Source organism: Caloenas nicobarica, chromosome 5 (genome assembly GCF_036013445.1).
Source record: "Caloenas nicobarica isolate bCalNic1 chromosome 5, bCalNic1.hap1, whole genome shotgun sequence".
In the NCBI taxonomy this organism is placed as follows: domain Eukaryota; kingdom Metazoa; phylum Chordata; class Aves; order Columbiformes; family Columbidae; genus Caloenas; species Caloenas nicobarica.
Window position 1 is genome coordinate 3,155,553 of NC_088249.1, and position 25,097 is coordinate 3,180,649.

Sequence of the window (25,097 nt, forward strand, 5' to 3'; positions counted from 1 at the left end):
AACCCTGATAGAGCATCGCAGAACCCCCTTCCAGGGAGCAGAGACACCACGGAGGGGAAAAGCTGCTCTAGGAACGGGCAGGATGGAGCGATGGTGGCTTTTCCAGTGGTGTCCGTGCCAGGAGACCCCGGAGACTGAGGAAAAGTGGCCGCTTATAAACCATGGAAATGTTATTACCACTTCAGGCAGGGCAGTCAAGCACACAGCACCGTCTTTAGTTCTTCTGACCACTGAATTTTGTCAATCCAACACCGGATTTTTTTAATTGCCTCACGAAAAAAAAAAGTTCATCAGGCTTTGGGTTGTCCCTGAACTGGCCCTTAAGGAAACAGAAATCTGCACTTTACGGGGGAGGGAAAAAAAACCCACCAAACAGGCTTGCAGCTCAGCATGGTTAATCTGGATGCAAAAGTGTGTTCTGTAAAATAATTGTTAACAGCAACACTGTGCAACGGGGATGGTTCCGGCAAATAGCGTTAATAAATGATGGATAAAACAGCCCACGTTCCACTGCAGCTTGGGACGAGGGTGGGGATGGGGCAGAGAGCAAATTATCCTCTGTAGTCAACTGCTCCAAGAAGCAAAATAGCCCAGTGCACTTATTTTATTCTCATTTTTTCCCCTTGTTCAACAAAGGTGACCAAAATCTCACACCCTGTTCTGAAAAAAAAATGACCTCACTGGCCTCTTATCTAGTTACAAAATATTTTCCTCTCCCGCTTCTATTTCAGCCTCGCGGGGACTTTCCTCGCTGTCCGCCTGGCAGGTTATCTCGAGTTTTCCAGTCCTGGGTGCGGGGCAGGAAAGCGGCTTCTTCCCCCTCTTCCTTAACTGAAATGAAGCTGGATGCTGATGGTTTTTGCCAAGACAACTCCGGCCAGAAAGTTGTTTTGCTTCTCATTGCGGTGCAGCTGAGCCTGGCTTGGGAGAAGCCTGCGCCCCATTAGAGAACGAAATCACGGATTACCGAGGGGTCCTGCTCTTCCTCTCCCTTTTCGCAGCCGATTCACAGGCGGCCACACCCTCCTCTGAGATTTTTTAATGTCATTCCTGCTTCTCATCATCACATCTGCTGCATTGCAGAGATGGTTGAGCAGCTACTGGGAGGATTCGAACACCCGGGGTGTCAGGCAGTAGGTACAGGAAAAAGAATTTTTTTTTTTATATATATATATATATATATTTTTATATATATATATATATATATATATATATAAAATCCCTTTTAAATCTACTGTGAACACCCTGAGCTTACCCAACCCAGTTTCAGGCTGTAACTGCTCAGTTTTATTTGCCTCGCTGTTAATGGAGAGAACCTTCCTTCTGGAATCGGATTCCTGCAAAGAATCAAACCTTCCCCGTCCTCGTGCTCTGAGCAGGAGGCGGCACCGGCTCTTCTTGCAGAGATTTCATCTCCTCCAGCCGAAGGATGACACCAGGAGTCCGGCCTTGCTCTGAGAAGGGGCAGCAAAACAGCCACAGACAAATTTTGGGGAGAGAAGGGACTTGGAGAAGGCAAAGGCACAAGGGCTGCTCCGCTCATGGGGACCGACCGAAGAGCTGCGAAGGCTCTTCTTGTAAGGGCAAAATTCCATATAGAGCGGACAGCAAAGCTCCCAGCGCATCCTCGAGCTGAGGAGACTCCAATTCCATCCTGCACCAGTCGAGCGAGTCCCAGTTCATCCCAGTTCTTGCCAGTCCTACACCACACGCCAGGGAGAGGAAGGAAAAGCCGGGATGACAGCAGGGAGCTCTCCAAGTGATGCAGGTTGGTTTGTTTTGCAGGGGTAGGGCAGGTTCTCTACAGGAAACACGCTGCAAGTCCCAGCTACATCACAGCACCAAGTTTCTGCCACGCGTTTTACAGTATTTTTTTTTTTTAATTTGGGGGCAGAAGTTTTACAAGAGAAAGTCAGGTAAGGCAGATCTAGAATGCACATTTTATTTAAGTAAAAAAAAAAAAAAAAAAAAAAAAAGAGAGAAAAAAAAACCACCAAAAACCCAAACCAGACAACATGGGTATGGTAGACAAGATATATTTTTTTTTATTCTGACTATACAATAATATTCCTCTTTTTTTATCCACTGCCACACTACTATAATGGATCTGTTCTAGTCTAATTTTAAGGTTGTCCAGTTAAGTTGTCTGAAGATTCTTTAAACAAGTTGACCTTTACCTATTTAGAGTTTCCTCTCGGAAACATTCATATATTATACAGGATATACAGATTTTTGGAACAAGACACTTAAAAACACACACAACTATAGCCGCAACACTATCATAGCTGCATTGTAGTGAGTACGTTGTTCAGCCAGCTGTAGACTCTGTATGTACAATTAGTTTTTATAGTGTTATTTACATAGATGGACTAAAAGCTATCTTTAATCTAAAAGGTAAAGGCTCTTGTGTTTAAGTATGTGCAGTTTCATAGCCCTGTGGAAAAAAAAAAATCAAAAATAATAACCAAGGACGACAATTATATACACTGTAAACAGCACAAGGCATGAGAATCTCCTCCTACCCCAAACAATCTTGCAGGAAAGTGTGCGTGCACTAATATTCCTCTTCCACTTCGGCTCCCGCTCCTCTGCTTTTCTTATGAATCGCGCGATTAAAGCTGTGACAAGCGGGAACCCAATGATTGTCATGAAGCCCCAACTTACAGCCCGGGATGCCCTTCTGAGAGCGGTGACAGCACATCCAGTAGCCGGGCCCGTAGGGTAACGCTTGGCAATAGGGTTTGGGATGCCACCGGCACAGCGATACGTCCCCTTTCACGTATTTCTTCTTGCACTGCTTGCACGGGTCTTCTCTGTACCGGGGATCACGGACCCAGCGGGAATCCGCTGGCCTGATGTTGTAATATTCGATGATGAATTTGAAGTAGTAGCAAGTGCATTTTAGGGCAACCAGGCTCCTGGTGGGAAGCAAACCAAAGATCTTCACTATGATGTGGTGAGGCAAAAAGGCCATGTACTGCTGAGGCTCCAAAAGCTGCTGGATTTTAAACCTGGTCTCCAGAAAGTCATGCGAAACCTGCTTTTTCAAGCAGGAAGGATCAAGTACTTGCAAAGCCCCTTCTGCGGGAGGAACAGAGAGGGCGGATGGCTCTGTGGGGACACTGTTTCTGACAGGTGATCTGTCAGACGCCAAAGGGTCCTCATCCTCATTTTGGGCTACTTCTGGCTTTTCTTGGGCGCTTTCCCGCAGCGGCTGCTGCTCGTGAGCGGCCAGCTGGTCAGCACGGAGGAAAAACAGCCTCCCCGGGAGCGGATCGTCACCAGGACTGGAGTTGCAGAGCTTCTCTTTCCTGCGCCCTTTCTCCGTCTTGGCGACCGATATACTGATGCATAAGGGCTCCTTCCTAGCAGGGTGCAGGCTCTGCTTTGGGAAAATCACAGGCTCTTTCGACGTACAATCGACAGTCGTGTTCTTGCTCCGCAAGGAATTGGCCGGGAAGGCAGCGGGACACGCGGGCTGCAGAGGTCCGGGGGGCTCGATTCGCGTTTCGGCGTCGCTCCTGCCGGCGGTTATCGTCAACACCGCGTGAGCGAGTCCCGAATTCACATTCCCCACCCGAGCATCCAGCCCAGAGGAAAAAGGCTGCCCGGCAGAGGCGGCACCATCCCACAGCCCGGCGTCACCCAGAGCGCCACACCGTCCCCCGTACCCACCCTCGGCTTCCCCAGCCCCCTCCAAACCTTCCCCCGGCGCCGGGACCCCCGAGGAGCCCTTCCCCACGTCTCCGTCGGGCTGGGTGCCGTTGGCCAGGAGCACCCTGCCGACGTTTCGGCGGAAGCTGTTGTTCCGCGAGAGGCTCCCGGCCTCCCGCTCGCTCTGGCGCCTCAAACACTCCGACTCCAGCTTGGCCACCATGTCCAGCACCCGCACGGGCTCGCTCTGCTGCTGCTCGCCGCCGCACGGTCCCCTCTCCGCCGGCACCTCGCACGCCTCGGCGGAGGAGAAAGGGTCTGAGGCGGGGAAGGCGGCTTTCGGCGGAGCGCTCAGCCTCGTGGCGGGAGCGGGAGCGCAGGTTTTAGCGCAGTCCACCAGTAAAGCGCTCGCTCGCTGCTCCAGAAACGCCACCATCTCAACCACGGAGAGGGACCGGCCGGGGAAGATGCCCTCGCCGTGGTCGTTCCCGTAATGCACCGAACAGTGCTCGACGCCGCAGGCGAACGGCTCCGGCTGGGAGCACCTGGCGTTCGCCTCCCTCATTCTTTCCAGTTGAATTTTGGCTTTTTTAAGATCGACGGATTTTTTCCTGCGTTTAGCCGTTCTCCCATCGATGTCCCACGTGCTTTTGATTTTCATGGAGCCCAGGCGGTTGCTGCTGCTGCACTGCTGGGCGGCGAAGAACGCGATCTTCTCCTTCGTATTGCCGGGTTTCACCACAGCCCACACGTCCAGCGGCCCTTCCCCTTCTTCTCCCTGGTGAATCGTCGCGGACAGGGCGTTCTTCTTTTCCCTGGCGCTCAGACCATCCGCTGGACCTTTCCCGTTCATATTGCACATAGTATTTGGATAAATAATCCCCAGAAGCTTTCGAGATGGAGTCACGAGGGAGGGTTTTGGGAAAACGCTCAGTTTGGTGCGGTTGTTGGTGTATTTTTCTTCTTGCGCTGGTCTCTGATGGCTCGCAGGTGGGCCTCTCAGGGAGTCCTGGCTAATTTCTGGAGATCGCTCTTTCTTCTGTAACTTGAGATATGGCTTTAAGTGCATACCAGAAACCCTACAAAAACAGAAAGGAAAGAAGTCAGAGTTGCAAAATATGCCTGCCCGGAATCAGAGAGAGCAGGCACCACCATCGAGCAGCCCCCACCTCAAAAGGAACCACATGAGAAAGGAAAAGCAACAGCCGAGCTGCAGCATCCACCCTTGGAGAACTTCTTGCAACAGGATCATGATCTTCAGGATGGCAGAGATCTTCCCGGGAGAGAAATCTCCGTCCGGGGAGTTGCAAACAGAAATCCTAACGTTTGAGTTCTGTCTGTCATGCAAACGTAGCCAGAGGTTCATTCTACACTGAGAGCCACCCTTGTGTCCGCTCGTTCCTTAATCCAGGTGCAAGGCACACATGGGTCCAAGGGTTTATCTTGATATTAGCTACCAGATATATATATTATATTATATTCATCAGAGATCCCAGCGGATATCCAATCTCCTAACACCACGCAAAATAAAATCTACCCTTTAGTATATCAACAATGGAAATTTGGTGCACTTTCCCACAAGGATCCTTATGCTACACATCAGATGCCACCCCTCAAAAGTGAGAGCAGCATCAGGCACAGCTGAAGAGAACCACTCTCAAGGACGTGTTTTTATTGCTAGGAATTTAAGAGCTGTGAAGGAGACACGTGGATGCTGCGGACACGACAGTCCCAGGCGCTCAGCTCCTCCGCTTTGTCACACCTTCGCTGTCACCTTCAACTCGGAGCTCAAAAAGACACGAAAGCCCAGGGCACTGCCACATAAGATGCAATTATCAGGAGACTTCAGGCTCCTCTCCCAGGAGGATCGCATAAGCATACTGCAGAGCTAACTACAGATTATGTTTCCATGGTAAGGTTTGAATTGTTACATTAAAAGGCCTTTTTGAAACGAGGATAATCTGTGCTTGCTGGTTTAAGAACAGGAGGTTCAATGCCACGTTTAACATGAGCTGATATGGACACATTTGGACACTGAATACATTTCCCTTGACAGCCACCACCAAAACAGTTGCTTTAGTATTGCATTTCTAGCCTAAACCCGACTTTTAATTAAAAACCTCAAGCCATAACATCTATAAAGTTGGACAAATTTATAGGTGTAACACCCCCAGTTAAGACACACGATGAGTTTGTATCAGATGGATGCGGCCGGAGTCCAGACGGGCTCTTCCCGACCGTGCCGTGGTCCAGACACACCAACCTCGGGACACCCTCAGGATGCTACGCAGGGCACCGGTGGGGACGGTGCACGAGGAGGGGACGTGGGATGGCTGTAGCGGGAAGCCAGGAACAGCAGATGCCAACCATGAATAGAGATGGATGTACGAGCAACCTGGAGCGCAGCTCAGGGACGCTGCAGGCAGCTCTGCCCCATGGATCGCAGAATCACGGAGTGGTTGGGGCTGAAGGCACCTCTGGAGATCCCCCAGTGCAGCCCCCCTGCTCAGGCAGGGTCACCAGAGCAGATCACACAGGTCGGGCCAGGCGGGTTTGAATGTCTCAGAGGAGGAGACTCCACAGCCGCTCTGGGCAGCCTGGGCCAGGCTCTGGCACCTCCCAGCAAACAAGTTTCTCCTCATGTTCACATGGACCCTCCTGTGTTTCAGTCTGTGCCCGTTGCCCCTCACCCTGGCGTTGGGCACCACTGAACAGAGTCTGGTCCATCCTCTGACACCCACCCTGAGATATTGATCAGCATTGATCAGATCCCTCTCAGCTTCTCTTCTCCAGCTGAACAGCCCCAGCTCTCTCAGTGTCTCCTCATCACAAAGATGCTCCAGACCCCTCAGCATCTCCGTGTCCCTCCTATGGACTGCCTCCAATAATTCCTTGTCGTTCTTAAACTGGGGAGCCCAGAACTGGACGCAGCAGCCAGGGCTGGGGACCCCGCGCAGTTCCCGAGGGCGGAACGCGGAGCTGGGCCTGGGAGCAGCGGAGCCAGCGCGGGACGGCCTGGGAAGGAAGATGCTCCAGGTCCAGCTGCTGACACCACGCAGGTTTCGGTTCCTCCTGCCGGCCCTAGAGATGAGAGCGAGGGGATGGGCGACAAGCATGGGGAGAGAGGTTTTGGGGAGGTACATCGAGAGGAAGGGGCTCAGTCCACCTTCCTATGAGTGTGCATAGAACCTCGGGGACCCCCTTGGACCCCAGCAGTGCTTTGAAGGCCAGGAGGCAGATACTGCAAAGGATGCAGTTGTGTCCTCTCCCCTCCTGATCCCTCCTGATTTTATAGGAAGATCATCACCTCATTTTTGCAACAAGACAGTGTCAAAACCACCTACCCATCACCTACAGACTGGGGGGGTTAAGAGAGCTCCCATTAAAACAGATACATCTACCCAGTCCCTGGGTTAGTTCTCTCCCCACGCCTTCTGCTGCTGATTCCAGCTCTTGTTGGAACTGGGTCACCTCCCAATTTAGTCTCCTCTGCAAAACACAACAGAGCTGTTCTGTTTGCCTTCTCAGTTGGATGCTAAAAACCAAAATGACCTGATAAAAATAGAACTTCAGGGTGCTGCGACAGATGAATAATAGAGAATGGGAAATCAAGGCTGCTGTAGCTTGTTTCAGCCTCATTCTGCATAGAATCACAGAACAGTTTGGGTTGAAGGGACCTTCAAAGCTCCCCCACCGCCCCCCCTGCCATGAGCAGGGACATCTGCACCAGCTCAGGTTGCTCAGAGCCCCGTCCAGCCTGGCCTGGGATGTCTCCAGGGATGGTTCATCCACCACCTCTCTGGCCAACCTGGGCCAGGCTCTCACCACCCTCAGGGCCAACAATTTCTTCCTCATGTCCAGCCTGAATCTCCCTCCTTTAGTTTAAACCCATCAGCCCTTGTCCTATCACAACAGGCCCTGCTGAAAAGTCTGTCCCCATCTTATAGGCCCCTTTTAAGTACGGAAAACAGAGTCTGCCTCATCTCAGCTGCACTTTAGAGCTGAGCAGGGTCCAGCCACCAACGTGCTCGGACCAGAGCCCGGCCCACAAGAGCATCAGGTGAACTGCAGAGAACGGTGCCTACACCTCCCCATCCCCATCCAGAGAGGAATTTTGGAGCTTCAGATCAGAGCAAAGCTCCAATGGTTGCCCACCACTGTATCCCAGGGAGAAGAGGTGAATACAATTAACTACACAACTTCACATGTTGAAATCTCATGAGCCAAAAGCAGAAGATCCAATTTCATCCGTGAGTTTTCGTGCCGGGGTGTTTGAAAGATGAGCTGAACATGTTTTTAACAGGCGCTCTTCGAGCTGTTTTCAGGAATCTGGCACGACAATCGGTTCAACACCCTTCATTAAAGAGAAGTTGCAAACGAAGGTCAGACCAGGCATTATACGAAGGAGAACAGGACCAAACTGGTTACCCCAACGCGCTGAGAGGACACGTTCAGCCAGCAAAGTTGGTTCAGCTGCTCCCAGCTATTTCTGGTCTCTGGAGAAAGACAAAGGGCAGAGTTCTGCCTCACCTATCACGGATTTCTTGTTTAAGGTTATATTTCCTCCTGTGTTTCAGTTAGTCTCTGGCTCAGCCAACAATACCATTTAAGGTTGAAAAGTTATAATTTACGTAACAAAATTATGCCTTAGTCAGAAGTTCTCCTGCCAGAATAATTGCCTCATTTGAATTCAGCGTTCGGTTCGTTGCACTTGTTTTAATGGATCCAGATTTGAAGAAAACCTTAATTAATAACTCCAGACAGCTCTGAAGAGTACTGCTAACCTGACCAGCTGAATCACGGTGCCACCTGCCTCCCGGTTTTTGGGCAGCGAAGAGAACGTCCATTTTAAACGAGATGTTAGTAATGGACCTTACCTGAAAGCGTCACTTGGAAAAAAAAATGAGCACCCACACACACTTTGCTGTGAACATTAAGAATGAACTTCCAGGCAAACTGAACTTCTCTGCACGTCAGCAGCACATTTCGTTTCTAGCTCCTAGAATTAGAAAGAGGCTTCCCAGCAGAAATCGCTTTGAAGATGAACCAGAGCCCAGTCCCCACCCACAGACTCACTTGTTTCTGCAACATTTCAGCGCTGGCAAGCAGAGAATCGCGGCAGCTCCAGGTAAGTTTTAAATATTTAAAACCACCAAAAATAGCTGTTAAAAGGTGAAGTCACTGACAATTCCCTATGATACCATTCCAGAATAATTCTGTTTGTTTCCTCCACCCTTTAAGTTATCAAGCTTTCTAATTTTATCTTTAGAGACAACGACTCTTCAGAAGTTCATGGAGTAAGCATGAAAAGGTTTTCAGTCCCAAACGTGCGGTTTTGAATTGCTGATAAGAGATAATTCTGCCAGGAATGATCAGCACTGAAACAACCAGCCGTGCTGCCTTTATACTGTTATTCCATCCTTAAGCTGACGAAATAAAAAGGGCCAGGTTTTTTGTTCCTAATCAGCCGTGTCTGAAAAACAGGATACTTGCACACCGACAATTTTTCAAGTCGTAACTACAGCTTATTTCCACTACAGTTTTATCAAGTTAGTTACTACGTGGGATTGATATAGAAATATATGTTTTCATGTGCAGACATGCATGTACCCCTCCTTGCCCTGAAGACCCATAAGCTACTTAGCCAAGCTGGCCAGAATCTTTCTGCATCCTTCTGTATTTTTATATTTTCTAAATCACAGCAGTCTAAAAAAAAAAAATCATATTTGCTTCAGTGGAAACTCCAAAGTTGGAGGAAAAAACTGGTAGAAAAGGCTCAATTTTCACAGCTCCTTTCTAAGGTCCACAGAGAGCCCAGATGCCCCTCGCTGGGCCGGGGACTCTCGCAATGCCCTGTGAAGACAGAAGATTTCAACAACAACAACAACAAGTGTAATCTGCTCAAACACCACAGTCGTACTGCAAGTTCTCTGGCCGAATGACCGGAAGGTTTTATTAAGGCGAAAATTTCAATCAAAACCCCAAAGTTTCCTGTGGATTTCTTTTTGTAAACACTAACTCCAGTCGACAAAAGTTCCTAGCGTTGCTGACTGCACACGCAGTGCCAACTACAACTCTGTAAAAACCCTCAGGACATACTAACACAAAGCAGAAGCAAAAAAAAAAAAAAAAGGAAAAAAAAATCCAACAACAATAAAAACCCACACCAAGCATAACCTCTGGCAAGGCATTTCTCTTCCCTGGCATCCCATTTCTCTGTCCACAGAGCTTAACTCCTCTGTAAAGAACACCGATAATTACAAAGGACTGAGTACTAAATGCAAATTAAACTATGGGCAACCGCTTGTTATTTCTGGAAGGCCCTGGTGGGTCCTTTGGGCTCGATCTCCAGTACCATTCCCATCCCTTTCGCACTGCCGGGACAAGGCGACGCAGACGGAGAGCTGCTTCAAAGGCATTCCAGGGATTCTGCCGGGCGGGAAAGTCCCGGCCGAGCAGTTGGGATGGACGATGCCGCTCACTGGAGCTTGTTCTGCTGCGTGGCAAGTGTCCAAAGGAGGGAAAGGCAGGTTGGGAAGCGAGATGCTCCAGACCAGGGGCGGGTTCCACTTCAGCAGCTGTGGAGGCATCTGATTTCTAGAAAACTCACTCCCTTGCAGCAATAACTTCGCATTAAAGCAACTGTTCCTGACACATAGAATCACAGAACAGTTTGGGTTGTAAGGGATCTTCCCAGCTCCCCCAGTGCCCCCCCTGCCATGAGCAGGGACATCTGCACCAGCTCAGGTTGCTCAGAGCCCCGTCCAGCCTGGCCTGGGATGTCTCCAGGGATGGTTCAGCCACCACCTCTCTGGCCAACCTGGGCCAGGCTCTCACCACCCTCAGGGCCAACAATTCCTTCCTCATGTCCGGCCTGAATCTTCCTCCTTTAGTTTAAAACCATCACCCCTTGTCCTATCACAACAGGCCCTGCTTAAAAGTCCATCCCCGTCTTTCTTATCGGCCCCTTTTTAAGTCTGGAAAGGCCGCACTAAGGTCTCCCCGGAGCTTCTCTTCTCCAGCTGAACAGCCCAACTCTCTCAGCCTGTCCTCCCAGCAGAGCACATCTCCCAGCCGCCGTCTGCATCAATCAAGGGGCAAGTGAGGATTATCACGGGACCGGAGGGCACACAGAAGGTATCAGAGTGCTGAAGCGTTGCTCCGCGCTCCAGCAGCCGGCCTGGGGGGAGCGGGACAAGCCCAGAAGAGCCGAGGAGCTAAATGCAAAGCAGGCACCTAACTCTTAACATTGGATCCCTCTCGGCTTGTTCACCCACGTCAGGTGTTCAAATAACCTGAATTGGGGGGAGAAGACATCAAAATACAGCTGCACACAGGAGCAGCTGTAAAATCCATCCTGTAAAACCCCCCATCTTCACCCAGCAGAGGTTTCAGGTGACAGGCCGCACACGCAAGCCCACGGCACAGACTACTCCAGTTTGAGGGCTCCCACCCATAATAAGTTTTGAACACATTTTTAAGCAAGTGGACACACATGACATCCTTCAGCATAAAGCACAGTAGCCTCGGCTACTTTCTAAATTTTTTTTTTACACAGGAAAAAGCGCTTTGCCAGTCTTTTGTACAAAAGCATGTACCGTAAAGCGAGTGACATAGAAACAATTCTTTGCTGAGCTTAAGGAAGCTCAAACCTGTGCTCCCCGCTTCCCAGCCGTACTACAGATGACACGGGGATGACACCAAGCAGAAGGGAACGGAATAAAGGGAGAGATTTGGCATTCAGGGTTATAAGCTGCTCCAGAAACATGTAGCTCAAAGATGAGGGGATAGCACACATGCCTGGGGTGGAATGGGCTAAGATGAGAAGAAATCACAGAAGAATGGTAAAAAAAAAAAAAGTGGTGGTTTTACAGGGCTTCTGCTGAAAGCTGCCCAGAGCAGCACAGATAAGTGACACATTTCCATCTGGAAATGTTTTATCTTTCTCAATTTAACATTCGTTTTCTAATTTATTACCTGCCAGAGAACCAAGACCTTTTTTAATATCACAGCACAACAAATTTCTTCAAACGGTTAACGAACCAACACAAAGTGACGCTATTTAGTCTTCATTTTTTGCGCATGCATAATGAGAACACATAAAAGGTTGTACGAATTAACCTTGGATTGCACTATCGTTAAGAGATTCAGAATTCAAAAGGAAGAATAAGCAAAAGTAGATCTGAAAGCAAGTTGTCAGGTTGGTTTTTCAAAACTCAAGACCAAAAGGAACTGGCTCATGAAGGATACAAGAAGCAGAGACAGGTTCCAAGTCATCGGGTCACATCGCTTGGAAACTTGTATCTTAGAGATCAAAACTTCTAGGAATAAACATGAGAACTCATCCGGTGTTAAGCCACTGCAAAGATGTTTAAAAACAAAGAGTAAAAGGCTCTTCGGTTTGTGAGAAAGGACAGAGAGATAAACAGGGCTGCAAGCAAGGTCAGGGCAGAGATTAGGAGTACTCTAGGTACAGCTCAAACTACCAGATTGGATTTTGCATCACTTTTGAAGAGGGGTTGTACAGCTGATCATGAGGGCAGAAGCCCAGGGGTTAACCTGAACAAGAACACCAGTAGGGGGAGGATTAAAAAGTTTCATGAAAATTGCCAGGATTGGCTCGTCTCAGTTTTAGAATCCAAAACAGACAGGCTCATGAACTGCCAGCCAAGAAGCAGGATTTATAAAGCTCTTGAAAGGCAAAGAGTTAATAAAATATGTGGCACACTGGAGGTGGTGCTGCAGGAGAGAAAGAGAAGAGACCGCAGCCTGTCCGGGCCTGGCAGTCTGACTTTAATATAAAGGTGCTTTGCAAGCAAAGAGGAGTAAAGGAAACAGCAAGAAAGAGGGAATAGTTCAATAGGCCAGACTAACCCGAACGTTCTCAAAAAAGCAATCTTTTGAGACAAATGTACTACATCTTACTGACATGGACTTGAGAAGGCACAAGGAGATTTACTGGTTAAGACAGATTGGCAGAGGAAGGGGAAAACAGACAAAGGAGCTAGCTTAGCAGCAGACAGCCCCAGGTGATGCTGAATGAGAGAATCCGAGCCTGGAAACCAGAGACATGCCTCAAGAATCAGCCTTGGGAACATCTCACTTTGTCAGGAATGACCTCAACACAAATACTACAGGTGCTCCCACAGAAATGAAGGCACTTCCAAAACAGCAGAGGCACAAAGCACTGAGCATCAGAAACTTAGAGTTTAAAAATCCAGCCGGTGATGCACCGGCAAGCTGAACAGCAGGAAGTTTTGGAGGTATCTAAGAAAGGTGCATTGGCCACCACAGACACGTCCATGGAACAGAGGTAAGGGGAGGTGATTCGTGATGCATTCGAGGCAGCAGCAAAACCCCTCCTGCCAGATCTGCTCTGCACAGCAGCACACGCTTTCTGACATGACTCAGAGGAGACTCATCGACCCTGAGAACGACAACGACAGCAGCTGTTGTTCAAGAAGCTACTGGAGAACACTTGGGCCATTTAGCACAGCAAAACCACAGGGGAAGGTATAGAGGCACAGCAAAAGAGGTAAACCACTGCAAACAAGAAGAGGTCCTTATGCAGAAGGAAAAAAAGGAATATAAGCTCAAACGAGTATATCGACTGGCACAAATATTCAGTCTGGAAATCAAAAGAAGGTTCCTAATCGCACGGCCAGCTCTGTCATCTTCAGTAATGGATTAATCTACAGGAGCAGAAAAAAAAAAGTAACTGTTTTTAGGCTGGACTAAGTTTACAAAAGGGATTACGAGATACTGCTTGGGAAAGGAAGGAGCTGGGTCACCCAGGAAGTCTCTTCCAGCACTAAATTACCTTGAGACTAAAAGAGCAAGTATATGCTGTCTACACAACCACAAAGAACAAAGCTGAAAGCTTGCTTTAAACCCACACAGCTTTTGGAAACCAGAAAGCTGGCTCTCTTCCTCCAGATTGAGGAAGTTTAAGAGTCTTGGTTTCAGAAAAAGAAAAAAAAATACATATATTTTCAAGTAGCTTGAACTCAAACTGGCATGCTCTTGCATTTGCATAAGGACAAGTTGTTCTGTACGGTGTTCCTATAATGAGACACAGTGAGAGGCGTTCACTTAATTGTCACATAAGCACAAGGGTTTGAAATCAGTCGTGCATTTCTGCTTAATAAGAGACGCAGGAGTGAGCAATACAAAATCTGAGCTTAAACTAATCTAATTACTTACTCCAGAGTAAGACAAACCGCAGCAACGATTGCCAGCACTTCCACTTGCTTTAAGCTGACTGCGTGTTTTAGAGTCTCCTATGACAAGCCATTCCCCAATTAAGTTCTTAGTAAAAGTCGTGTTCCCTAATTAACAGCTGTTGCTAAAAAACCCAAAGATTTCTCCAAGTACATACCAGCTGTAGTGAATCTGCAGTTGTCATTATCAAATTAAAATGGCAAAGAACATTTCTCCTCTTAAGCCGTTACAACATTTCTCTTAAGTAAGAATTCAGCCCAAACATTTGAGTGAGGAGAAGGCTAAATCGGTGCTCAACACTCAACTACGGCCAGACCGGCCGCTCCGTTCATACCGTTTGACTTGATGGAAGGTGGAGGATGTGGAATTCAGCGGTTCCCTGTGGAGACCAGCTCTGCAGGAACTCTTCATGGTAACCACCTCTCCAGCTAAGGCACAGCCGTCACAGCCAGTCCATCCTCGCTACGCGCACGGCTTCCCCATCAGCTTCGCCGCGTCTCTGCCGCCTGGAAACTGAGCAAACAGGAGCCACATCAGAAAATCACCGTTGAGTACAGCAGCGGCTGAAGCACAGATGAGCGGGACGAGGACTCTTTCCCGAGAGACAGAAAATAAATATATATATGAGTTATATACATATATATGAGAGCTATATAGAAATATATGAGAGAGATATATACACAAAAATAAAAGAACTTAACATGATCACGCCATTATTGCAGCTGGAGTTTCTCAACACCATTAAAACACAAATTGACGCCCCCCACGACAGCCTGCCTGCACATACAATGCGTCTTCACCTTATATACGACTGCAGGGCCGCCTCGGCACCTCCCGCGGAACGCGCTGTCCGCCGAGCTCTGTGCAAACAGGACGCGCAAGATCTTTCTGTTTGTTAGCACCGCATCAAGCTTCGGGGGGGAAATCGCTGCTCGCAGTTAAGATTTGGCGCTGCCAGGGGTTACGTTAGCGTTCTAATCGAAATAGCGTGGCGGATTTCATAAAGGACAAAAAACATGCCACCGTGAGGCCTCCAAGCCTTGTGAAAACTGCATCACACGCAGATAAGGCAGCAGATTTCAGCAAAACAAAGCTGTCCTGCAGTATCTCCCGTTCGCACTAGGTTGCTGCCTTCGACGCCCTGTCCTTGGAGCAGACGCTATTACTGGCGCTTTGACGGTGAAAGAACAACAACCTTCGAGTTGGAACGTGAAAGGAAAAAGTGACACAGCAAAAGAGCCCTGGAAAAACTCAAAATACTCGAGCCTGAGTTGCCAGCGGATTGTTTTAAAGATTGTTTTGCTTCCTCTCGGGAGGACCCCGCACAATGATGCTGTAATAAAAGAATGTCATTTGAAGATGCTAACTACAGAGCTGCGACCCCAGGGGATTTGTGATTTAGCGGAGCCGGTTGTTCTTTTCTTTTGAGCAGCTTTGCGCCATGTTCCTACCACTGCCCTGTCCCAACAGCAGCATTTCCAGAGCGCAGCAGGTCCGTCCTCGCCAGCGGCCAAGCTCTGGCAGACACGGAGCCTCTCACATCAATCCTTTTGCAACACCTGCCAGAGAAAAAAATCCCCAGACAAAAGAGCACCTACCTAATCAGCACTTGATCAACCCGGTTTACAACTCCGCGCTGCCACTAACCACTCCCAGCCTGGAAAGCCGGCTCTAACTCGGTAGCCACGCTTGCTGAGAAAGTGATGAGGGATGACTTTCCAGGCAGGGAAAACAGAAACTGGTTTAGGTCCAGCTGACTTGATGTCATCGCTACGGCAATTTCACGGTTCCTCTAGTGACGGTGAATGAGAGCTAATCATTCGCCTACGCTTGAGTAAGCGGGAGCCTAAAATAATATGTAAAATATTACATAAACACGTTCCAGTCTTCATGGAGAGATCTCTGCTGAGCTCTACACAAGGCAAAGGAACATGTTGGATGGAGGAGATGGAGGATGACAGTATGTCCTCTACTCCACGAACTCTATAACAGCAGCAGAAATCAAAGCTTTGTAACTAAACACCATTTTCATTAGACTGTCTGGAGCCTACAACAAGGATCCACCTGCAAGAGTGAGACCTAGGCACAAAAAATCAGCCATTTCTGCTGTCTTATGGGCTGTAAAATATATATATATTCACAAGCAGTAATTCAGAGAAAAAAGCATTTGCTTAGTGCTCTACAAAACCAAAAGTTACACACAAAATCATTACTTTTCCATGAACCATCAGTAAGAGGCACTGAGTTTCTGACTTTTATCCAAGCTTTTGTCTGGCTTCTCCTTCTGGCTTTACTGACACCAGCATTTCAGACTCAGCAGGAACTGTATCGCAGAAACACGATTATATCCACACCCAAATAAATGCAACCATACCATTTCAAGAATGCCAGCCGCTTTTTCAACAGCTAAAACTCCATGTATTCCCAGTTAGGAACACCAGACATTTTCTCCTAGTCCTACTCCTCTGCAGATCAATCAAGAAGGAAACAATAAAAAGCCAGGCAAAAAAAAAAAGAAACCGAAAGATACCTCGTTTGCCATAAAGAGCTTAAGAAACAAAATCATCAAGCGAATGTGTTCAGCTCAGGGCAGCCCCAACGCAAGCAAAGGCATCGTATAGGGGGATGTCATGAGTTTAAGAAGGGAGTAGCACCTACTAGAGGAAAATAAAAGCTGACAAAATTGACACAGAGAAGTTCAGCCGGGTGCAGATCCGTGCACAGCTCCACACAAAGCACGCTTTTTCTCCTCCTCGAGCTGCTGGGCTATAGAAAAGAGCTAAAATAGACTATTAATGCCAGCGAGCTACAGACAAATTCCTACTGTGTAAGTAGTAAAAAGCTGTGCTTGTGAATTAAACAAAAAAAGGGAAAAAAAAAATCAGCATCTGAGCTAGCGGAAAGATACTTACTGCCTTTTAACTACCACAGTGTGTTTCTTTACCAAGGCTGATCCTTATCAGTAGGTGCTTCAGCTGATTTGTTAGTTCTGCACAGAGCTGGGTACAGCCCGAAAACTGAAATACAGATACACAGAGGAAAAAAAAAAAAAAAAAACAGAAGAGGAAGTTTAAAACTTAATCGTGTTGCTCTCCCTTCCTGAAACCATCCCCAAACATACGCCTTTAAGCATAAGATGTGGGAAGGGCTCTGATTTTGGCAGCAGTACCACGTCCTCCCAGCAACGGACAGGTCGCTGAATGGTCCCACAAAACTCCCCGTCTTAACCATCAAATTTTGAACGCTGCTGCGGTTTAGGAAAACAAACGTTTTAACTCAGGGTGGATGGGGCGGGGGGGTCAAGGTCTCCTCAGCTGTGCAGCAATACACTATAGCTTCAGATATTCTGACAGCTAAAGCTTTACTGCAAAAGTGTGTTTTAAACCAGTAGCAACTCTTACAAACGAGCACAAAAGTACAGCTCCACGCACAGGTCGCTTTGGGACGCTTGGTGGGGCCATCGCATGGGATCAGCCGGGCAAAGAATCACAGGATGTCAGGGATCGGAAGGGACCTCGAAAGCTCACCCAGTGCAATCCCCCCGCCGGAGCAGGAACACCCAGATGAGGTTACACAGAAGGTGTCCAGGCGGGTTGGAATGTCTGCAGAGAAGGAGACTCCACAACCTCCCTGGGCAGCCTGGGCCAGGCTCTGGCACCCTCACTGAGGGGAAGTTTCTTCTCATATTCAAGTGGAACCTCCTGTGTTCCAGTTTGTACCCATTGCCCCTTGTCCTATCATTGGTTGTCACTGAGAAGAGCCTGGCTCCATCCTCCTGACACTCCCCCTTTCCATATTGATCACCATGAATGAGGTCAACCCTCAAAGAGCATCAGTGAGCTCAGGACACAGAAGAAAGCGACAGCAAGTATTTCAGAGGGGAACTCGGAAGAGTTAACACCAAAAAAAGTCTTTATAAGGGACAAATAATCCTTATTAAAAAAAAAAAAAAAGCCAGTGCTGAGGCCTTATAAAAGAGATCTCCACGTGAGTTTTTTGTTGTTTTCTTGCAATAACCGAGTTGCCAGCTCATTACCTTGCGTCTCACCTGAGGACATGATACTTGTCTGTAAAAGCGTATTTCACCAGATATGCAATTCTGACACCTCTAACAGCACCAGAGTCTCCAGAGCAAGAGGCTTTCCCAGAAATCTTGCCCTAATCCCAACATTCCCACTCTGTGGTAAGAACCAGTGACCCACAGCAGCTCCCAGACTGGGTCAGACCATGAGATGACACACCAGGTCTTCATACTCAGCCTCTTAGACACCGGTAAGAACACAACCCTTTCTTTAAAATAGGTAGATGTTACAGAAGGAACAGTTAAACACTTTAAAGAACTACCTTTTAACGCTAAGTTCACCAGCTAGGTTTTACATCTTTATTTATTAGAACATTCTTAGGCAAAATAAGAGAAAACAAGCACATTTGAACTAAAGCTATCTTAGAAAGAGTTGCTGAGTGACCTCACCTTTATGTTCCACCCACCTGTAGCTGGCAACAAACCTGCACCTGAAACCAGATATTTAGTAAAGACACCATATCCAACTTACAAGCGGTAAGAGATGCCAGGATTAATACCTACAACCAGATGAGGGGAGGTCAGGGAGACGTTATTGCAGCCTTAAAAGGGACTGGTAAGAAAGATGGGGACAGACTTTTCAGCAGGGCCTGTTGTGATAGGACAAGGGGTGATGGGTTTAAACCGAAGGAGGGAGATTCAGGCTGGACATGAGGAAGAAATTGTTGGCCCTGAGGGTGGTGAGAGCCTGGCCCAGGTTGGCCAGAGAGGTGGTGGCTGAACCATCCCTGGAGACATCCCAGGCCAGGCTGGACGGGGCTCTGAGCAACCTGAGCTGGTGCAGATGTCCCTGCTCATGGCAGGGGGGGCACTGGATGAGCTCTGAAGGTCCCTTCCAACACACACCATTCTGTAATTCTATGATTCTATAACACGAGATTCTCTGAGTCCTGCTGAACTGCATTTTGGCCTTGCCATCTGCAGTAAGAGGCTGCAGGAGCCACCACAGACGTCGCTTGCCTTGTGAAACCCTGCGTGCTCAGCTTCCCCTCTATTTGATGGTCACAAGCTCTAAGAACTTTGCACAGATCTGATGTTCTCCAACCTAAAAGCAACAAAGCCAACACAGCTGGAACACGCTGGGGAGGCTCCTGTGCCTCCTTACACACCAAAACCTCCTGATACCACCTCTAGGCACCAGCAACCAGAGCTGGCCAAGCAGCAGGACCTCGTTACCATGGCCCTTGGCTCATTTCCCCATCAAATTCACTTCAGCCCTTCTTAAAGCTCCACCAGCCTCCGGTCCCTACTCTGTACCCTGGATAACACCAGATGGAGCGTTTATATGACCGAAATCTGACCATTCCCATGTAAATTTGACCTTGGGCATCCATGTCAGCAGGGAGCACATGGATGCTCCAAAACATCACGTAGACCCGTGGCCCATCACTAACTCCTGCCGTGATGGGGTCTTCCATCTCTTCCTCCCATCCCTTTCACACCTTCTCACCTGAAGCAGCTGAAGGTGTTGAATTAGGAGAAAATTAACCCAGAAGAGGTCGGTTCCCTGAACCCACTTACCCCTGGACCTGGCAGGCACCAGCAGAGCTGGTGGGACGAGGTTTTCAGGACTCAGACTGGACTCCGCTGTCTCGAATCCACACCTTGAATCGTGCTGGGAAAGGTCTCTGCCACAACGTGGGGTTTAACTTCTTTCAAGTCAGTGGAAAGGAACACTTTTGAATGCACGCTGTGCAAAATACAGAGTGTTTCGGAAGCGGGGAAACAAGCATGTAGAGATCCAAAGCAACGTTTGACTCTTCGCTGCCACCAAACAGCCCTACTTGCTGTACTGATAAGCATATGAAATGCTTATTCTAATGAAGCGCTACAGGGAGGACCTGTCTTCCTTCCAACATCACATCAATAAAGAACGAAAGGTTTCAAATTTGCAGCTGCCGTGATTCCTCTCTGCGAGGTGTGGTTGGCATTGGAAGGACTGTCTGCTCTCCCCTTGAAAGAAAAATCTCAAAAGGGAAAAAGCTCTGCTGCACCTTGTTAGCCCTGTATTTTCATATTGGAAAGCAATAACATCACAAGTGTTTCCCTTGTTTAACTATTCCTGAAAGGTTGCAGCTGTCTTGCACAATTTGGGTAAGGACATCATCCGTTGCTCAACTGGGAAGAAGTTCAGAACTAGCTCATTAGATTTGTTCTCTGCTTGATCCAAGAGGAAAACAAAACCAGCAATCCCTCGCTCGCCAACGCTGCTGCAGCACCCAGATCACACGTTACTCTGCTTTTTAGAAAGCTACCACCTACTTTGGTACTTCTTGTCATCACATAATCTACGGCGTGCCCCGAATGATAAATATGGGGGGGCTGAACACCCCCGAGCAGGGACACGGCAGCTGCGTCCTCAGGGTGCGAGTAAAGATCCTCGGGGTAACACTGCGCACCCCAGGGCACGCGATCTATGAGCCACATCTGGATTATTTAGTGTATAAAACCAGATTTGTTTTGCCATGAAGATGCTGAATTAATGAAAGCTCGGCTGAAAGGGTACTTTCTTGGGGCAAGGGGAAGGAGAAAGCTTCCAGAAGCCTTCCTATTATAGAATAGAGCTGGTTCCAAAAATAGTCGAGGAGCGCTCCCAGAGCTCCGGAGACGTTGTGCCCTCGTTTTGTGGGGCTGAGGTCTCTTCGGACGGCTCCTGTTCATGCAAAGAACGACTGCGAGATGCAGAAGTGACGTTAAATGGGAGTTTTAGGACAAACACCAGAGACGGAAATCAGCCTACATGAAAGACATCAGCCTGAATGACAACAGAGACCCAGCCCGCCCCACTTCAGAGAAAGCCAGTTAAAACCAGCAAGAAGAATCCCGTCTTTTTCAAGAACGCAATGTTCGTTTGCTAAAGAAGATGCCGATTATTGTAACGGCACTGACGGCATGTCAGGATTGTCAACAATAATTTCATCACCCTGTTTCGCCTGTGGAAGCTGGGGGTCCTGGCTGGAGAGGTCCACTGGACTCATTTTGGCAGATTCGTTTTTGCCAGGACAGGTAATAAATTGACCATCACACGGCCTGCCTGGCACTAATTACTCACTAGTTAGCCCGTAATAGTTTGTTAGCGATCCAACAGCCCGGCATAACGATCCACTCCAATGCTTAACATTAAATTTGCCTGTTTTGTGGCAGCTCTTACAACACAGTGAAAATAAATCCATTTGTGATACTCCTCTGATTACGAGTGTATCTTTGTGTACGCTGCCATGGGACTGGCTATTTTATGGGCATATTCTGGCAAAGTAAAATGTCAGCAGGAACCCAAAAAGCTCATACTTGACACTATATGGGCAAGAAGTCTCCCTGCACCATGGCATACAATGCACAGTAGGAACTGTTTCTGTACATCCTTCTGTAAAATATTTATAAATAGTTTCTAAAGTACAAGAGCAAACCTACAGCCAGCATCTAAATATCCAGTATATAACTACATACGGTTCCTTCTTCAGAACTTCGCTAATAAGGAAAAACACAAGAGCGGATGACCCAGTGTTAAACACCAAATTTATCAGCTTTGAAACTTCATTCACTGAATTATATATGGCTTTAACTGGTCTATATGTTATGGATTTCTCTGTCCTATAGCACTGTGGATATTTACCCAACAAAACCCAGGCACAAACAAAACAAACCCCCCCCCCACAAAAACAAGACTCAAAGCCGAATGACATAATTTTGTCCACATGGATTCATTCCACCAATCCATGGCAGAGCTGAGAGGTTACAATTTTCACCAGGCATCTCTAAAACTTCCAATTTTTCCTGAGGGTCTGCAAAACCAAATTCAACCACCAGAAGCCTTGCTCAGCAACATGAACACCAGATTAAATATAACAGTACTCAAAAAAAAAAAAAAAATTCATAAGGAACTGTAAGTAACTGCAAAGATTTCTGTAATTCAAAATGCTCCAATTTTTCTATCATACTCCTGAATCCCCTGACTCCACCCTGTTTTCACACACCAGCATCTTTCCACAATTTTTTGCAGCAATGTCTCATGATTTGTCATGAATTCTTAAATCCTTCCAAATTTTTGTTTAAACAAGGATACTGCTGATGCCCCAATGTCAGGCTTCCACAGAAAACTATCTTGCGTCTTGTCAGGATAATGTAAAAATGCTGAACTCTCAAATTTCAAATTTCTATGTCAGCACTTTACCAAAAATTGCGCTCTGCAAAGTTAGGAAGAACTATACTAAGTATATCCAACTTCAGGACAGAATTCATGTAGAAGTAAGCTCAAACTATTTTTCATGGAACATTTTACAACAAAGTGCATCATTACATCTGCTGAGGACAGAAAACTTCTAAGAGAACAGATTCATTAAGAGCATCTAAAAACAACCCACCCACAAAGAAACAAGACACACCACCACCCACAGCCTCTCAACAAGCTTTGGATTCACTGGTCTTTCCAGTGGTGCCTTATAAAATAATTAAAAAAAAAAAAAATTAAAAAGGGTTGCCAAAGAACAGTCTACAGTCTAAGACAAAAAAAATTAAAATAAACAATAAAAATTAAGATCGCTAATTAGTGTCAGGTCCAGCGTGGCCACTGTGAGAGGAGGTCACCGTGGTCCCAGGTCCTTTCCTGTTGGCTCCACCATGACCCAGCGCAGGACACAGCAAAACCCTCCACTCAAGTGACTGGCACTGCTGGGGAAATGTATTTCTTAAGAAACAACAACAACAACAAAAAACAAAAAACCACAGAGAGTAGGTGGAAAAACCTGCCAAGATCCCAGAGCAAAAGGCTAGAAATGCTTCGAGCCAGGGCAGGTATTCCCCTGCAGCCAAAAGGGAGAGGAAAGGTGTTGGTTTAACATTTCCCTTTTTGTCTCTCACTGCCTAAATCTACTTTAACTGGTAGTAAATTAACGTTTCTGTTTTGCCCTGACTTTATCTTGACCCCGAATCCTTCTGAGCCTGTTGGCACGCTGTGCCGCTGAGGAGAGGGAGCGAGCGAGCAGCTGCGTGAGCGTTTGGCTGGTGGAGAAGGACAACTCGCCACACACCTTGTCACAAAACCTGAAGAGATTAAAGTCATTCTGACTCTGCCGTTAACTGACACCACACACAAGAATCATACATTTTCAATTAGACTGCGTATCAAAGGCTGCCGATCGTCACTCTTCATTAGGAGATTTAATTTGTCAGGGTGCCGGAGAGATTTGCTCGATACAAGCAGGATGAGGCTCCATCATCTCGATCCAGCAGGGTATTTTTTGCATACTGCTGTGCATCGCGCTGCCATCTCTCCAACAGCTCCAGGTCTGCAGTGTGAAGTCATACTGGACATGAGGAAGGAATTGTTGGCCCTGAGGGTGGTAAAACCCTGGCCCAGAGTGCCCAGAGAGGTGGTGGATGAACCATCCCTGGAGACATCCCAGGCCAGGCTGGACGGGGCTCTGAGCAACCTGAGCTGGTGCAGATGTCCCTGCTCATGGCAGGGGGGGCACTGGATAAGCTCTGAAGGTCCCTTCCAACACAAACCATTCTGTAATTCTATGATTCTATAACACGAGATTCTCCGAGTCCTGAACTGCATTTTGGCCTTGCCATCTGCAGTAAGAGGCTGCAGGAGCCACCACAGACGTCGCTTGCCTTGTGAAACCCTGCGTGCTCAGCTTCCCCTCTATTTGATGGTCACAAGCTCTAAGAACTTTGCACAGATCTGATGTTCTCCAACCTAAAAGCAACAAAGCCAACACAGCTGGAACACGCTGGGGAGGCTCCTGTGCCTCCTTACACACCAAAACCTCCTGATACCACCTCAAGGCACCAGCAACCAGAGCTGGCCAAGCAGCAGGACCTCGTTACCATGGCCCTTGGCTCATTTCCCCATCAAATTCACTCCAGCCCTTCTTAAAGCTCCACCAACCTCCCGTCCCTACTCTGTACCCTGGATAACACCAGATGGAGCGGTTATTTGACTGAAATCTGACCATTCCCATGTAAATTTGACCTTGGGCATCCATGTCAGCTCCATGAGCTTTAAGGTCCCCCCAACCCAAACCATCCTGTGATTCTATGATTCTATACACGTGCGTGGCAAGGAAATGGGACAGTAGGGTGTCAAAGCCAGCAAAATAAAGAAATCCAAACCAGGGACAGAAGGAATAACACAGCAACGCAGATGAGACTCGAAGCGGGATACCCGAAAGCACAGGTGTGTGACCAGGGACACGCTGCGGATCCGTTGCTGAAGGGGAAGACAGAGGACAGCAAGAGTAAACACTAAAAGTCTTGTCCAGCCAAAATATCTGGTGGGTTTTTATACCAATTCTTACAAGAACATCCTACACAGAACATCTTCTGCTGAACTAGCTTGGGGTTTTGGTAGGTAGAAACCAGCATTAAACACATTATATTTTTGCATTATTGTTTCAAAAGACTGTTTAAAATCTAAGCTAATTTTGAAACCCACCAACTCTATGGATCTTTAATCTTTTTTTGGCTACATTGTTAAAGATCTTTTTTTCCATTAATAACTCACGAGTTACTTGAAGTAAAAAATAGTTTTATATTTTCAGAGCTTCGTAGTTGATACGCCTAGCAACTAACACAATTAAATTTTCAGAAATTCCGAACATAGCACGAATTCTGCTATAATTCATTCTTTCAAGAAAAAAATAAAGTCCCCAAAATAGCACCTACATTTCAGAAAAGGACGGCTTCTGCATGCTCAAGTGCCTTCATAACTGCGAGAACTTTTGCTGCAAATCTTTCCCTTTCCCTCTTTCATTTTCAAAATTCGGTAGCACAGACCCACGACAAGGACACCAGAAATAATTTTGGTGCAATTCTTTCCAGATTAATGACTATTTTAGAAGTATGAACCTTCCTAATAGTTCACCTGAAAACATCAGGCTCAGGTTTGTTTCGTGCTGCTTTTAGAGTTATTAATGCAAAAGCAGCTTTATAAGCAAAACGCAAAAGGGAAAATATATGTATTGCTGTCTAACTCAGTATTTCCCACTGCTCCCCCACCCACTACAATTGATATTCTTTTTTCACGGCTTCCTCCTCTTGGACAAAACATAGAAAATATGAATAAGGACCACCAAATCACCAAGAAACTAAGCAGAAAATAAGGCACCCACAACGATGTTTTTAAAAAGGAGGGTCT

General features: G+C 47.4%; 1 protein-coding gene across 3 annotated transcripts in view; it reads right to left on the reverse strand.

The window, feature by feature from the left end:
• Window positions 1-1,996: 1,996 nt before the first annotated feature.
• The window catches only part of FBXO34 (F-box protein 34), a 41,088-nt gene continuing 17,987 nt past the window's right edge, over window positions 1,997-25,097 (reverse strand). For all 3 annotated transcript variants that reach the window (XM_065637000.1, XM_065636998.1, XM_065636999.1), the window contains 2 exons: window positions 14,210-14,388; window positions 1,997-4,733 (listed from right to left, as the gene is read on the reverse strand). In XM_065637000.1, coding sequence (XP_065493072.1) covers window positions 2,555-4,733; window positions 14,210-14,286 — 2,256 coding nt within the window. In that variant the 5' untranslated portion in view covers window positions 14,287-14,388 and the 3' untranslated portion in view covers window positions 1,997-2,554. The remainder of the gene's footprint in view (window positions 4,734-14,209; window positions 14,389-25,097) is intronic.